This window comes from Ictalurus furcatus, chromosome 13 (assembly GCF_023375685.1).
Source record: "Ictalurus furcatus strain D&B chromosome 13, Billie_1.0, whole genome shotgun sequence".
NCBI lineage: Eukaryota > Metazoa > Chordata > Actinopteri > Siluriformes > Ictaluridae > Ictalurus > Ictalurus furcatus.
In genome coordinates, this window is record NC_071267.1 from 13,068,839 (window position 1) to 13,085,007 (window position 16,169).

The 16,169-nt window shown below is 37.9% G+C and overlaps 2 protein-coding genes across 3 annotated transcripts in view; one reads left to right on the forward strand and one right to left on the reverse strand.

Annotated features, from left to right (window-relative positions):
- psme3 (proteasome activator subunit 3) overlaps positions 1-4,026 on the reverse strand; it is a 5,291-nt gene extending 1,265 nt beyond the window's left edge. Inside the window, exons 1-9 of the mRNA XM_053639878.1 lie at positions 3,903-4,026; positions 3,287-3,319; positions 3,147-3,209; positions 2,930-3,034; positions 2,744-2,792; positions 2,543-2,661; positions 2,373-2,441; positions 2,046-2,113; positions 175-229 (exon numbers count right to left, since the gene is read on the reverse strand). Of these exons, the coding sequence (XP_053495853.1) occupies positions 175-229; positions 2,046-2,113; positions 2,373-2,441; positions 2,543-2,661; positions 2,744-2,792; positions 2,930-3,034; positions 3,147-3,209; positions 3,287-3,319; positions 3,903-3,944 (603 nt within the window). The 5' untranslated portion in view covers positions 3,945-4,026. The remainder of the gene's footprint in view (positions 1-174; positions 230-2,045; positions 2,114-2,372; positions 2,442-2,542; positions 2,662-2,743; positions 2,793-2,929; positions 3,035-3,146; positions 3,210-3,286; positions 3,320-3,902) is intronic.
- A 158-nt stretch (positions 4,027-4,184) lies between these two features.
- On the forward strand, positions 4,185-15,487 carry nbr1a (NBR1 autophagy cargo receptor a). Of its 2 annotated transcripts, XM_053639876.1 has the most exons (21): positions 4,185-4,545; positions 5,116-5,178; positions 5,329-5,347; positions 5,449-5,471; positions 5,620-5,802; positions 6,082-6,159; positions 6,311-6,519; positions 6,642-6,761; positions 6,955-7,200; positions 7,460-7,619; positions 7,775-8,023; positions 8,778-8,903; positions 8,980-9,055; positions 9,174-9,284; positions 9,738-9,911; positions 10,027-10,161; positions 10,344-10,785; positions 10,902-10,984; positions 11,686-11,752; positions 12,581-12,683; positions 12,944-15,487. In XM_053639876.1, exons 1-21 carry the CDS (start codon positions 4,444-4,446, stop codon positions 13,121-13,123), a joined length of 2,949 nt encoding a protein of 982 aa, XP_053495851.1. In that variant the 5' UTR covers positions 4,185-4,443; the 3' UTR covers positions 13,124-15,487. The 2 variants fall into 2 exon arrangements, with proteins under 2 accessions (XP_053495851.1, XP_053495852.1); XM_053639877.1 differs by lacking the exon at positions 5,329-5,347 and having other exon boundaries at positions 4,531-4,545.
- The last annotated feature ends 682 nt before the right edge of the window (positions 15,488-16,169 follow it).

Here is a 16,169-nt window from a genome sequence, read left to right on the forward strand (position 1 = left end):
AAAATAAATAAATTTATTTATATATATATATATATATATATATATATATATATATATATATATATATATATATATATATATATATATATATATATATATATATATACATATATACATACACACACACACACACACACACACACACACACACACACACACACACACACAACTTACCACATGTGGATATTTTGCTATTTTGGAAACTAGCTTTGCTCTTGTGATGTAGTATCTGCATAGAAGAAAGAGAGCAAAAAGACACAGACTGTTCAATTCAATCTTTAACTGTGACTAAAATACACAATTCAGAAAAAAAAACCTCAAAATATTTGACTGAAATGACCAGAACACTTAAAAATTCATGGCTTGATTACAACACAAGGTTTGATTTTAGAGAAATAGTGTGGAGCACATAAAAAGTGACTGTGCTCATCTAGATGTTATCTCCAGAAGTCCTAATACTTGAAAGAAAAAAAAAATCCAGGAAATTAAATGCAACAACATGCCAAAGATATTGGAAATTTTTCAAGTATTAAAAGTTCATCAACTAGGGAAGTTTGCATTATTGCAAAAATTCAGTTTGAAAAATAAATAATAATAATAAAAAATAAATCAGGTAAAACATCTAGCGGGTACCCTGTTCTGCCTCCATGGATAATACAAAATAGAGTAAGAAAACACCACCAGCCATTTATCTTTACAACAAGCTATCACATGATCCATCCAAGATAAAAAGACCCCTGTCCTTATAGATCTCCATCTCCCCTCTTCAGTGACAGCACATATTTTTCTTCCTCATATGAAACATTCACCTTGGTAACATTTGGAACTTGATGTTACCAATGATAATGACATTACTTGGATGGGAAAAAAAAAAAAAAAAAGAATAGCAATTGCCACAATTACAGTTGTCATGTTAGCTGGACTGGACGGTCAGCCAAATCATGAAGATCTGTGTCACAATCCCTCTATGAAAACTGTCCAGGGTACGTCTCAAATGACCTCAGACAACAGCTCATATATGCTACACCAAAATTCAGTCCATACAGGATTTCAGTTTTTTTTGTGATTGTTTTGGCCCAAAATTCTCGATTTACTTGCAACTTTTTTTTTGCGGAAAACTACTTTTCTTAAATTGTTTTGCATTGTCTTTTACAAAGATGCTTGGTAAAGGAGACCTTTTAGTTGCATTCATGTTCGATGCATGTGAATCGAAGTGGGCTTTAACTGAATGTGATGTCACATGATGCTTCAAGGCCCAAATCTTCCGAACATCTGTGGGAATTTTGAAAATTTGCAAGCCCCTCCAAATATTGCAGCGTTTGCTTGATTGTGTTAATTTCTGCAATCGAAAAAACAATGATCAAGATGATTTTCAAAAACTATAAATAATTATCAGCAATGAACAGTTGGGGAAATGTATCCAAAAGACGACGCTAGATTCATTTACAAAAAAAATAAAAATAAAATAAAAAAATTCTACTGTATATAACAAAGACTACCATGCGATAATGTGCAGCGACACAATAATTAAAGTTACCCATCTATTTACACATTTTCACAGGTGAAACTGTAACTTTCTCACATCTTTGTATGCACATGGAAGCAAACAGGTGTTTTTGTTGCTTGTCAATCATGTAACATTAACGTTTGTGTGGCGTCCTTAGAAACAGAGGCTAGAAAGACAGAATTAACAGCCATTGGATGTACAAGATTTTATTCCACACACTTATTGACTAGATCTATGGGTCTATTTATCATTAACCGGTCACATGGTGTAAGATTATTGTAAAATTATTTATTTATTTATTTTTTGCAGTGAATCATAATCCACAATCATAAAAGGTATTACTTGATTAGAAGGAATTTAACCTCAACTACGGATTCCAACTGACTCCAGTAAATAGACAGAATGCACTGAAGATGTTCAGTAACATCAAAATATAAGTTAGTACCTACAAGCATCATGAATCGAATTTTCTGTTTTGGTGACTTAAAGAAATTATGTCCAAAAAAAAAAACCCCCCAGAATAAGATAAGGGCAGTACCTGGATATCTGGTCCAGATAAGAGGCTGCCTCTCCCTCTACTGTTCTGAGCTCAGCCACAGTCTCCTCCTGTATGTAGTTATGCCAGCCAGTCAGTAATAATCCTTTCAATATTCAAAACTTAATACATAAAGCCTATTATGCAAAGGGTTTAGTAAATAACATGTAATGCCTGCACATACCACAATCACACAATCTACACTTTGTTATGATTAATAATAAAGTAGTTTCATTAATAGAACTGAATTACATTATAGGTCATTTCCACTCTAGTACTGCTGAGCTACTCCATGGTGCATAACAGGACAATAAAAATATTTCATTATACCTGGATTGAAACACCAAAATTGTTACCATCTTCTATTCTTGGAATCAACAACTGCACCCACATCTTGACCTAAAACATACACAAATAACATACAAATAGAATTACACAAGATGTTCTGTTCCATCAACATGTTATTATGATGTCTGCTGATGATGAGAACATGGACCTACAGTGTTACATTTCTCTATGAGGGTTCTGATCTCAGGCTTAACCCTCTCGATCAGGTCCACCAACTTGCCATTGCTTTTCATCATTCCACCAGGCATTATATACACCTTGGTCCCACCAACTACATATGGGAAAAGGAGACTGCATGACTTCCAAGAGACTTTTACAAAAAAGCCATTAAGCTTATGCACTGCAGAACTCACCTTTGTCATCTCCTGTACCATCTTCAAGCTTTCTCTTCTTGGCATTTTGCTGTTAACGGAACAATGACTGGTTAATTGCTGCCTATACAAGTTCACAGATATACTAAGCACCGTGCTTAGTCTTAACATTAAATGTTTAAAAAAAAAAAAAAAAGTGAATGAAATTTGATAAAATAAATCACTTACTCCCTCAAGTCCATCATGGATGTCTGAAAGCAGAATTGGGTCTGGTACAGCCAAGTTGATCTCAGAATGGATTTCTTTCAGTTCACGGATATTTATTACAGGGTCCTGAAAATAAATGATTATTGTTAATATAATTAAACAGTGATCTATAGAATTAACCACAAATTTTATTTCGATTATGGGAAAAAGTTTTACTTGGAAATAAATAATCTCTTGCCTTCAGAAACTGGTCCAATTCTAATAATTTCTTAGGGAAGAAATTTGCCACCAGATCTTCTGCCTAAATTTAGAAACAATTAAGCGTCAGAAGCAACCAAAAGAAATTTTTCCTTGTTATTCCTAAGATGTGTAACTTACCTCTGATGTGATTCGTTCCCTGAAAACATCAACCTATAGTGGAAACACAAAACGTTAACTACAAGTTGATCAAATTAAACATAATAGCGGTTAAACTGACAACTGGTTAAAATCAGTTTGTGTTTTGTCTGAACTGGAAGGCTTTACCTGCTTGGTGGTTTAACACGTAGAGAAAGAGCTCAGAGTATCTAGTGTTCTTTGACTGATTACCAAACACAGCTGTATGACTCGTTAGATAAATCGGTTTTGTCGCAGACACGAGAGTGAGTAACGGTACGACTTTGTAAAGCAACGCGGCTAGCCGGCTAATGAACAACAGATGGGCAGTGCATTCTACAGTTTCATTCACAACAGAATGATTCACACATTAACTCACGTGTGCGATAAGACCCACGGGTCCAAATACGACCAAACAGCAATCGAGAAAAATACATTGTAATTGAAGAATTATCGGTGATGGCCGGCGGGAAATTTAGCTAATTAGCCTTAGCTCTCTGGATGTATGACACGCTCACTGGCTTTCCCAGCTACAATATGTTAGCCTGCTAACAATCGATAATATCTAGCTTAATGATTCCACCTAAGATATACTAACAATTGAACCTGACCAGCTTACCTTTGACTTGATTTCATTGTCCACCTTTAAAAGTGAAGACATTTTTTCTTTTGCAATCAATAACTGAGAAAAGCTACAGATTGTCTTAACAGCATTAACTAACCGTGTGGCTTACTGCTGACTGTCAGCCACAAGGTAACGCACGCGCTGGAAGATGACGTTGAAAATAAGCGACGCGATGACGATCCACATTCTACGCATGCGCAAATCAATGTCTTTCTTTTGCAATAAGTAGAATTTCACGTAATGACATGCCAGAAACATCTACTAATGATATGTACATGACGTTATAACGTTATTTTAAAATGTAGTTTTCTCCCTCTTATCGTTCACTTTCGCATATAATAAACCAAAAGAAAAACGTAAGGCAGGAATGACATATTTCCTGTTACGTGTGCACGGGGGAGTGTACATGTTAAACGATGTAAACAACAAGAGAGCGACTAGACGGAAAGGGCCGAATGTAATGTTGGCTTTACCATGTTAAATTAAATAGTTGTAATCACAAATTGGATATCTTGTGTAATTCTGACTAACCATCATGAATCACCCAGTTACCGTCAAAGTGAATTTCCGTGGAAGCGTGAAGAAGTTTCCCGTTGTGGATACAGACAAAGCGCAGTGGGAGACAGTAGAGGCCTGGGTAAGCTGCCTTCAAAAACGCACTGTTTGTGCTCGACTGCGTATCTGGGACCGTATCCGAAAGCGCCTACTACCGTCCTACATAGTATATTAGAATAGTGTGCCATCATAGATGGCGTACTATTTTGACGGACTATTTAGTATTGTAGTATGCAGGTTTGGATACAGTCACTGTCTCAGAAGGCCAAGACCGAGGCCTACATAAACAGACCAGTGTTCGCCTGCTAACTTTGCGTGAAAACATAGATAAATTGTCAGGTGTTCAATTGATAATGTAAAGTAACAATTAAAATTTTTTTCCACGTGAAGGCGCCTGTGTTATTATTGTCATCTGGTCTGAGTCACACTTGTCTGATGACTACATAAGCGTGAATCACAGTAACTGGGATTGTTTTCTAGCTTTTAGTCTAAATGTTACGCGTTTATATAATACTACTACTATAATAATATACAGGTATTTGTTGTCTTCTTTTCTGTTTATAGCGTCTTTCCAAAGTTCAAGGTCGCTTAAGTGGTGCTGGTTGTTTACTTACTTTGGCTCACCCTCACAATTCTTTCTTATTACCCTTAGATTAAAACTACTTTCGGCTTATGTCATTTTCAAGCAAAATATTTTGACGAGGACAATGAAGAGGTAAGCATTAGTCTAGGTGTTTCAGTCACATTTTACGATCCACACGAATTATGATCAAGTTGATAGTAATATAATTCATTAAAAAAGCAGCAGTTACTATGACACTGGAATGTATTTTCTCTTAATATTCTTGTACACTTAATTTGACAGATATCCATAAACAGCCAAGGTATGTGATTATATCTGGTCTGTATGTTTTTCCGGGATCACTGTAAATATTCAATATGCTAAGAAAGATTTATGCTAACACTTTGCCATGTTTTTCATCAGATGAGTATGCAGAAGCTTTGAAGGTAAAAACATGTTTCATCTTGTTGCATTTCCTTTCTTAAATATAAAAGGGATCAGTTTAGATTATTGTAGATCATTGAAGCTTCAGTTTGATAAATTTTCTGTGTCAAATAAATCTTATTAAATTAAACATACCTATATTCCATTTAGAGTGCTTTCAAGCAAGCCAACCAGCTACACATGAATGTGTATAAGATGAAAGGTCAGGCTGAGGGTGGACCTGTTAAAGCTGAAGTTAAAGAACACAGAATTGATCCCAGACCAGCACCACCATATCGTGCCAGAGTGAAAATGGCAGACAAGGAGACGCAGGTGACCCCTGAGCGGGACTCAGTAAGAACTTATGATTTCTACTGAAAACAAGCTCATATATAAATGAGGAAAATTAATGTGAACAGTTTCTCTATTTTTAACTTTTATTAACCCATCTTGTCCTGTTTTTTCTTTCTAATCCTCACATAATCCTAATACATAATCTGTAATTATTCTATAATGTACTGTGATTTTGTTATTGTTGGTTTGTTGATTGATCATGGCTGCCCTATTGTAAAGCTTAATATGACAATTCCAATTGTTTTTAAATACACTGATAGTGGTTATTTTTATTTGTAGGTGGTTGTGAAAGAAAATAAAGTGAATAAAGTTGAAGAAGAGCCTGTCCCTGCATGGTTCAAATCTTACATGGACAGAGTATGTACACTTTATTTAATTTATGTCTTTTCATGTGGATATGATGTCATTATCCAAAATCTATGGAATGATTTATCTTCCCTTACATTACAACTGTAAAGTTAATAATGTTAATTAATTAAGTTACATTTTATTTTCCCTATTTTTCCAGTTCAAAGATCAGGTAGTGAGGGAGGTTGTAGACAAGATGTGTAGTGAATTTTCTGGCCAGTGCTGTACACACAGAGCCTCTGATCCCCCAGAAGAGCCCAGAACCTCTGGGACTCAGATGGCTGTAGTCAGTTCCACAACACAGAGGACCTCGATACCTAACTGCAGCAGCTGCAAGGGACCAGCCACTGGAGGAGGATACCACTGCAGGTGCGAGAGTGTATCAAGCCTTCTCTCAAATTTTTTGTCAAAGTCAGGACTGCGTTTCTTGTCATTTAAAATGTCACTTACTTTGAGTAGAATAAAAGACCAGTTTTTGTTCATTTGTTCAGTGTGTGTCCCTCTTGCATCTTGTGCGAGCCGTGCAGTCACAAACATGACCCCAGCCACAACTTGAAGAGAACGAGGACCCCCTTGTCTGTCCCAGAACGGGGAGTAACTCCAGAGCCCAGGCAAGTTTATGTGAACTGCTCAAATAGGACATTACTTAACAAGATAGTGATTTCCTGTAGTCCTGTCAGGGTTTAGTAATAAAAAAAAAAAAAAAGAATATATTGTGAAGGTATATCCTTACAGTCCTCATGTGAGTATTGATATGAACTATGATTGATTTTGGCTGATGATGTTTGTGCTTTGTTCTCTCAGGTTCTTGCGGCGTGGAGACAGGACTGTCCGCAAGGCTGAGCGCCAGCGTCTGAAAGCTGAGCGGAGGCAGCTGAAGGCCGAAGTTAAGGAGATTAAGAAGAAGCTGCGGTTGGAGAAGAGAGGACTGCTGTGGAGTGGAGCCACCAATGGCACTAGCAGCTCAGGTCTTGGCCCTGCTCCTGCCCCTGCTCCTGCTCCTGGTGCAGCTGCAGCCCCAGGCCCAGAGCCTCAGGCCTCCAGTCCAGAGTAAGGGCCATAGTGAGAGGGCTCAGGGCTGGGTGATCTACCTCCCCAGCCTAGAACAGTCTTTATCAAGATTATCTCATTGTCTGTTATAGTTGCGTTTATCGCTGGCAAGTGGATGGAACTACCTCAAATGCACCCGCTGCCTTTATTGTATTGCATCGTTTTTTTAGGGAAAAAAAACTTTTTTGCTTTGAGCTTCAAGAAAAAGACAGAAACTGAGTCAAAGCTGTACTCACAATGCTCTGTACACTCAAACCAGGGGTCCCAAGGTCTCCTGCTCCACCTTGGTGCCCACAATGACAGCCTTGTTTCTGGATGAGAATCTACCAGACGGAACATGTCTGGAGCCTGGCACCAAGTTCATCAAGTACTGGAAGATGAGGAATACTGGCAACATCGGCTGGACTTCTGACACAAAGGTATTATAACAATGGAGTATGTACATTCAGTAAAATAATAACCATGCATTTTTCATATTGTAGCCAAAGAGTGGTGCAAATCACCACTCGTTCATGTATGAGTTTTGTTTGTGTTGCCTTGCTTGCACGTCGGCCATGTGTATTTGTCTCAATAGCTGAAGTTCATGTGGGGAAACCTGGCCTTGGAGTCACAGGAGCAGAAGGAGGTGGCGGTGCCTTTCCTCAAGCCAGGCCAGGTTGGTATGGTGAGTGTGGCATTTGTGGCGCCCATGCTAGAGGGCACCTACACCTCCCACTGGCGCCTGGCACACTGCGGTGTGCAGTTTGGCCCCCGAGTGTGGTGCAGCATCGTAGTAGTCCCCAGCTCAGGCCAGAAACTCAACTCTCACTCCAGCAAAGCATTTGTGAGTACTGCATCTCTTTCTGATTAACTTAATGAAAAACTACAGTGGGATCCAAAAGTCTGAGACTACTAGTGAAAATGCTTCTATTTTGCATTCTTTTCTAATTTAATATAAAACATTATGTTTTCTTTTAGATCAATTCCATCAGAGTGTCATCTGAACGCAGGCTTCAATAGAAGAGATTGGGCATGAGGAAAATCTGACTTTTTGTACAAAGCAGTTAACATGGTCAAGATCACAAATTTGCTTACATTTAAATAGGGACCTAGAAATAGTGCAGAATCTTAAATATTCAATATTCAGATATTGAACATTTACTTTCTTTGGTTTAAATATTTCTCAATTCTAAAACCCTCTCTTTATTTCCAATTTTAAATGGGGGGGAAAAGGTCCCAGATTTTCAGTGTGGTCGCATACGTTTGGACCCCACTGTATGTTGACACTGTAATGAGTGATCTTCCTGAATTTTCTTTCAAGTTGAAGTAATTTACTAATTGAATAGACAATATCTTTATTATTGTATGACACTATATTTAATCAACAGGAGGTAACAGAAGGCAAGTGCACTTAATGTCTTGTCACACTACTAGCAGTAGATGTTTGTTTTTAGATTATAGAATTGTTCTTGTTTTTAGAAATCCACAAGGAATAATTGTGTCTTTGACTTGTTGGTAACTGAAATAGTTTTATCCAAAAATGTTGTCAATGTATGTAATTAGGTCGTTATTGTTAAGTATTTTATTTTGCTATACAGATGAATAAACACAGTGTTCTAGGAATGGATGTGATGTGCTGGACTGGCTCAAGAGATGACACCCGGGGGTCCTCCAGCAGCAAGAGAGAGTACTACATTCCCTCTGTGGACCTGCTCACTGCACAGGTATGTGAACACGAATAAAGCCATTTGCTGTCATTATAACCTATGGCTGTAATGAACAGCTTTTCTTTTATTAAAGGATTTGCTCTCCTTTGAGTTGCTGGATATAAATATTGTCCAAGAGTTGGAGAAGGTCCCAGCTAACACTCCAGCTGGTATGTTTTACATTATCATTTCACTGTGGGGTAAAATGGTGGCTATGACAGGCAGCTGTTTGATTATTATTATTATTATTATTATTATTACATTTTTGTTTCATTTTTGCTTATATAGATATGACTCCATGCATGTCCCCAGTGCCACATTACGGACCTACATTTGGCAAGCATGGATTGGGCTTAGTCAAAGAGAATGCAGAGCACACGGGCATGAAAAAACTCCAAGGTAAGAATGGCACAGTATTAAAAAGTGACTCTGGAAAGTAAAGGGAAGGTAAATTTGTTTTCTGGTAGCTTTGTTTTAGTCCACAAGAGGTCATCATTCAACATATGAAAGGTTCAACCTAACCTTGGAATTATAATGTTCTATCTCATGATTCTGAGATATTAAAATAAAGAGCCAGGTTTCAACCCTCAATAAGGTGAATAAAGTGATGCAAATAATATATTTAGATATTCTTTATACTTACAAGCAGTATTTTGGTGTGACACCTCTCACATATCTTCGCTACCGTGTAAATAATGAGCATTACTAGTAAACAGTAACTCATGATAACTTACTTTTGGAGGAAAAATGCCTAATAGAATGTTATATGACTAAGGTCTTAATATTATTCTCTGCCTTCACATAAGTTTAATGTTAAACATTAAACAGGACACATTCTTGTGTGCTTGTTAGTTGTGCAGCCTCAGAGACACTCTGAGAATGTGGATCTTCATGTCCATGATGAAGGTGATGATGACATCAGCGGGACTCAGTTTGTCTGTGAGACTGTAATTAGGTCCCTCACGCTGGAGGAAGAGCCTGAGCACAAACCACGACGGGTTCGAGCCAACCACAGCAGGCCTGAGCGTGAGGGCACCTGTGCATGTTATATTCCATTACAGAAAAAGATGTTTCTCTTCCTCCCTAATATCTGCTCAGTAGCTAAAATAGAAAAACATCTGTCTATCTGACTTTTTTGCAGATCATGACCCCACCCCGTTTAAAGAGAGGTCCTTGATTGAGAAGATTGACAGGCCCCTCCTGCCAATCATTAAGAGGCCAGAAGCTCCACCCCCAGCCCAACCACCCATTATACTTGAACAGCCTGATATCCCAGGTGAAAAGCTATTTCATTTCACAGTGGGAGATCAGATTTATTTTTTTTTCTGAAATAAATAAAATTAATGACTAATTGTATCAAAATTTAGAGCCACTCGTTCTTATGAATTGCTTCATTCTTCTTTTTAGTGCTTATGTTGTATTATGTAGTTAATTGATGTACTCTTTATAAATATGCAGTTTTTTCAGAAATGTTCATTGGCTCAAATGAGAACCTGTACACTGACCCTGCTGCTCTGGAGGAGGAGGAAGTGAAGGAGGAGGATCAGGATAAAGAGGAAGAGGCAGGAGAGTGGGATGAGGTGAGCAGCCAGGCGTCCTCAGCCTCTTCAGAAGAATACCTTGTTGTCTTGCCTGACTGCTTTGATACCTCCAAACCCCTGGGAGATTCTCTGTACAGCTCAGCTGTGTCCCAGGTGGGAAATGCCTTTTGCGCAGAGCCTGAGAGAGTACAGGACCAGACCACTGCAGAGAGGGAGACAGTGGAACCAACAACCTTTATGCAAAACAGTGTAAACAGGTTGCTATGCACCTCTCAGATATTGAACACTCCTCCGCTCATTCCTGAAGTGGCACCTACACCTGTCTCCCTGTCACCACCCCCAGTTCTCCGCACACACAGGTCAGAACCCTGTGCACCATAAACTTTCCATTAACTTAAATCAAATGTAAGTATGTGAACACTGATTTCTGTATTTGTATTATTATTATTATTATTATTATTATTATTATTTTTAGGTCAATACAACCTTTTGTGACTGAGATTGGAACACTGGAATCCGAGCAGAACAGATCATGTCCACCAGAGAACAAAACAAATGGTCAGTTGTCTGACAGAAGCACAAGTAATGACACCTGTAAATAATTCAAGTGCTTGACAGTGACCCCTGCTGTCAACTGCGTGTTTTCTGAAAATGGAACCTGTGGCAGCGGGGGCGTGATCGAGTCTTAGCTGCGGACAGAGATGAGGCAGGTTGAACTGGCGCGATGATTGTCACACGTGTGTTGTTACCACCAGTCTGCTTATTTGTGTGTCTTAGTGCTTTCAGTGACACCCATAACCAGAGAGAGAGCGAGTGCATGAGAGAGCATGCTGTGTATTTATGAGCCTCACCCCCAACCCCCCCCCCACCACCACCACCACCCCCCCGTGGTTACGGGAGACGCTGAAAGCACAAAGAGACACAAATGAGTATACTGGTGATAAGAAGAAATAGGTGAGAATCATCATGTGTTACCTGCCGGTTTAACCTGCTCCCGTCCGTCTGCAGCTGACGCTTGACCATGCCTCCACTGCCACAGAACCATTGATATCTGTTTCAAATGAAAGCATTTTCTAACATATCATATTAAATCAAAGTGTAAAATAATTTGAAATTTAAGCAAAATTTTTCTAGAGGAACCCAGACACTCATTATGCACTGGAACACTTGCTTTGAGCGAAATGGAGATTATGTGGAAAACGTTTTACATTTTTGTAACCCCTGTTTGCAAAAAACATTGACATTTTAATTTGTCTCAGGATTAGGATCAAAACATCTGGAGGCTCCTGCCAGTGCCTTTGAGACCTGCAGCTCTCAGGATCCCAGGTAAATTCTTCACCACCTAAAGCTACACTGTGCATTTCTGTTGGAGGTTAAGAATTTGCTAACCACAAGGCTTAAAGTTCTCCATCACCATGCTGAGAGGTCATTTTTGAGAGCTAAATAGTCATAATTAAAATGTTTTTTTTATGTAATTTTCTGAAAAATACCTGCTTGAGTTCAAAGAGTCCACTTTTAGGGTCATCTTAATTTGAAATGCTTTCAGGTGTATTTGTTAGTTTTTTTTTTCTTCAGCAAAATGTAAGGAATATACAAAACTGAAAAGCTTTAATTCAACTTTGAATATCTGTGGCCTTTTGCATGTAGAGCCACATACAGAAAGTGCCAGAATGGGTACATGCACTTTGTTCAATAAAAAATATGAACCTTGATCCTATTTTGTTGTCTGCAACACGACACACCTCAAGAGTCCTTGACTGGATACAGTAGTTAGTTCTCAAGCTGAATTTTTCAAACTATAAATAATATTCTTTAGTGAGGAATTAATTTTGCATGCAGTGCTTTTAAATACAGGTGTGTATACATTTGTAAGTAAACATCTAGTGCATCTAAATAGTTGAAATAGTTTTAAATCCAGTCCTGAGCTTGGATTAGTTTCAATGATTGACAACATACCCATGCGTGTCACTAAGGTTTAAAAAAAGGCAATGAAAAGGAAGTCGCTCTAGACCCATGCTCTTCCTGCAGGCTGTGCAAACACAATTTCCTTTCCTTTGTGCCCACAAGCTAGTGTTCTCTATTTTTTAATTTATTTGAAAGGGTGTGTTTTGATGCCCACTTCTCCTTGCGAATGAATGTCGTTTTTGCTTGCAGGCTGCGTCATGGTGGCCTCACTGAAGGGCTGGTGAAGGGGGCTCTCTCAGTGGCAGCATCTGCTTACAAAGCTCTGTTCACAGGCCAGAGCAGCTCCACACAGGTACTTACACTCACAGCAATTTGACACCTTTTCACTTTATTTTTTAACTCTTACACCCAACTGAAAATGTCCACAAATAAGCAATGAAATGTCACAAATGACAAAATAATTAATGCCTTTAGATCTCAAAGTAGAATTCAGTAGTTCCCAAGAACTCTCTCTTAGCATCCTGCAGTTGAAGATTTGTTTTGCCCAAACAGGGTCTGTGTACAGTCTGTACCATTCTCGAGAATGACCTTTGGCATGTTTTTCCCCTTCAGCGGCCCAGTGCAGACCCAGCATCTAAAGAAGCCTCATTGATAGCTGTGCTACAAGAAATGGGATTCAGTAACAAGCTGCTAAACCAGAAGCTGCTGAGGAAGCATCAGTACAATCTACTGGACGTGGTCAATGAGCTGGTGCAAATGACCGACAATGAATGGTACAGAACAAGGCATTGAAGATGGTGGAATTGGAACCTCGATAGGAGTGATCTAGGAGGTGGCTGTAATATATGCTGAAGTTGAGATGTGATTCTTTTTTTAAGTCAGGGGTTTGTGATTTAGTGTAAGACTGCTTTAATACAACAGTGTTGCCACACAGAACGATTATTCAGTTGTATAGTTTTCAATTATGTTTTTAGCGCATAATGAATGGAAAATCTAAGAAATTGCTCTATTTGTCTGATTTATCTATATATCTTCAAGCAGAGTAGTGTTCTAACACATTGGAAACATTAATGTGATTAGTGACTATAATAATATGCAGAGACTAGTGAGAGCGATTGCCTTGAGATTGTCATGTGGTTGGTAATGCTTTTACAAAGTCTTCACATTTGCCAATCAGATGTAGGATATAACAGCACGTGCAGTATTATATGCGCTTTGTTACCGTGACCTCTATGATCTCATTTTGAGTAACACTAATTGCTGTAATGTTTAACCATATGACACTAAGGTGGTGGTTTTCCAACACATATAAAATGTGCAATGACTTGTTGAATCATGCTTAACATAGCCAGTGATTGGTTGAAATTTTGCTAGACAACAGGTGTTTGTTGTCCTCTGTGTAATAACAATGTGATCATGGAGCTAATGGCTTAAGTTAATGTGATTCTTGGTGTCCAGGAAATAAAACATTCCATATTAATTTACGGTTGGAATTACTTACTTTCATGTTTGTGCACAGTAGTTTTGTTTATAAATGACAATAATTCAAACTGTCATCTAATGCAATCTAAAGAAAATTATGCTGCTTTCTTGGTCTCACCACAAAATAAACATTTAGTATTGTTTTTAAACATATATAAACATGTTATTGTCTGTAACACAGGAAAAATTATTAGTAGTTGATGTTCATGTTAAAGACATAATCTTCTGTGAGGAGATTATGCTGTAGTGAAATGAAAGTTTTGCCTAATGTCTTTTTCCCATTCAGTCAGCTTCCATTTTTTGAGAGATAGGAACTCTTGTCATTTTTTTCAGCCACTTTACCCCAAAAAATATAAGGGAGAAGAAAACTGAAGTGAAAACTTTTTCTAGTTTTCTACTGCTGATTGAAGTGTCTGTTTGTTCAATGCTTTATTGATCAAATACAGTTGCAGAAAAGAGTGTTTATCATAAAACATGCTTTTTCTGTTTTATGCCTCTGTCCTCCTATGAATTTTGATGTAGTTATGCTGCGTCAACTTACCAAATGGGATAAAGGAGGAAGCATACACACATATACTATATACAGACAGGTGACAAATGAAAGGAAAACCCCTGGATGAATGCATGGAGAAACATAACACTTTGTATGCTTCCATTCCAGACATGATACTATTAAGCACTTAACATACCTACCATGCAATGGGGCATGTATAAAAATTCTGAGCAAGCCCAGTTGACTTCTATTTCAGGTCAAGAAGGCAAGCGGAAAAGAGTTTGAAAAAGAGTTAATTAAGGATAGTAAATTAAAATAGGCATTTAGATATTTTGTGTATTGTGGTCAAAAGTATGACTGATCCTCCTGCTTTAGTGTGATATGTAAGGAAAAGCACAACAGGAACTGTTCTTCAGCTGACTGAATGTAAATTCGGGATGTGATGAAACTTTCATAGAGATGCACCGATGTATAAAGACAGTTATTCACACTATGGGCCATTGGCCGTTAATTTAAAAAGATCCAGTAATCAGGGCCAATTATATCCTGTCAATCAAAAGATGCCAGGAAAACACATCGATTTTGTGCTGTGTGTAAAGATGATGTCTCTTGTGTGGAATGATGACTACAGCTTGTAAGCTCTTTAATCTCTGCACTGCTAAAATTTTACACCGGAAGTAAGCAGCAGTGAAGCGGGAATTTCGGTGTGAGTCTAATTGTATAATTTTTTTTTTTTTTAATTTTCCCCCATGCTGCCTGCTGGCCTTCGTGCTGAATTAAAGGGCCATTACACCATTGAAAGATTTAAATGAAGATGAGTTGACAAAAGCTATATATTGCACAGAAAAATATATTTGTAGAGTAGTATATTTCATATCCAGTTAATGTTAATATATATATAAAAAGTTGATATTATATATTACCAGTTTGATGTCAATGAAGTAGAAATGCTTTTGTTTGTGGAGAGTGAATGTGAGCCTAACAGGAGGTTTTTTTTTTTTTTTAGAATTCAGTCAATGTTGATATGAATTAATAACATTCAATAAGTTAAGAAATCTTACTTTAATCTGCAGAATTGAGTTCATCTGTTAATGTTAATGTGAGTAATGTGTTTTCTGTTTATGAGACCAGTTACTGTGAAACAACTTGTTGAAATGGAGAGAATAAAGTTTTTATTTGCATTTCCTTCAGAATTCTTTTAAATGAATTATTATTAATTTATAAGAAGGCATAAAAGGCAGAACTATCGGTTATCCGTATCGGCCGATATCACTCTGAATAATCGTTTATCGGTATCGGCTGAGAAATATTACTATCTGTGGACCTCTAAATTTTCAGCACAATCTGTCATTTCATAAAGTGAATTATTATTGTAGGGTTGCAATAGGCTATATAAACCCCTTTTAGCAAAGAAAGACAAATGCACATTTGAGAGTTGAGTTGTGTGAAAACCACAAGCACTGGTCTACAGAGATGTGAAAAAAAAGATATGATCAGATGAGTCATCCTTCAACATATTCTTGATAAGTGGGCAAGTGCATGTGTGGCATACACCAAGTGAACAATACAGGCTTGATTGCTTGATCCCTACAGTCAGGGGGTCTAGTAGCTTGTTTGCTGGCACGGTCTGCTTGTCACCTTAGAGGAAATTATCACTGAAATATTTCTGTCTTGATGAGAGTGGTCTGTTTCAGTATGATAATGCCTCATGCACTAGGCACGAGGGCTCCCTGAATGGTTTGATGAGGATGACAATCTTATAATATGACTCTCACAGTAAGCACATCTTAACCTAGTTGATTTTGGAGTGATCCAAAACCTAGTTGATCCATGCAGTGTATATGCTACGTTTGACTGAGCAGA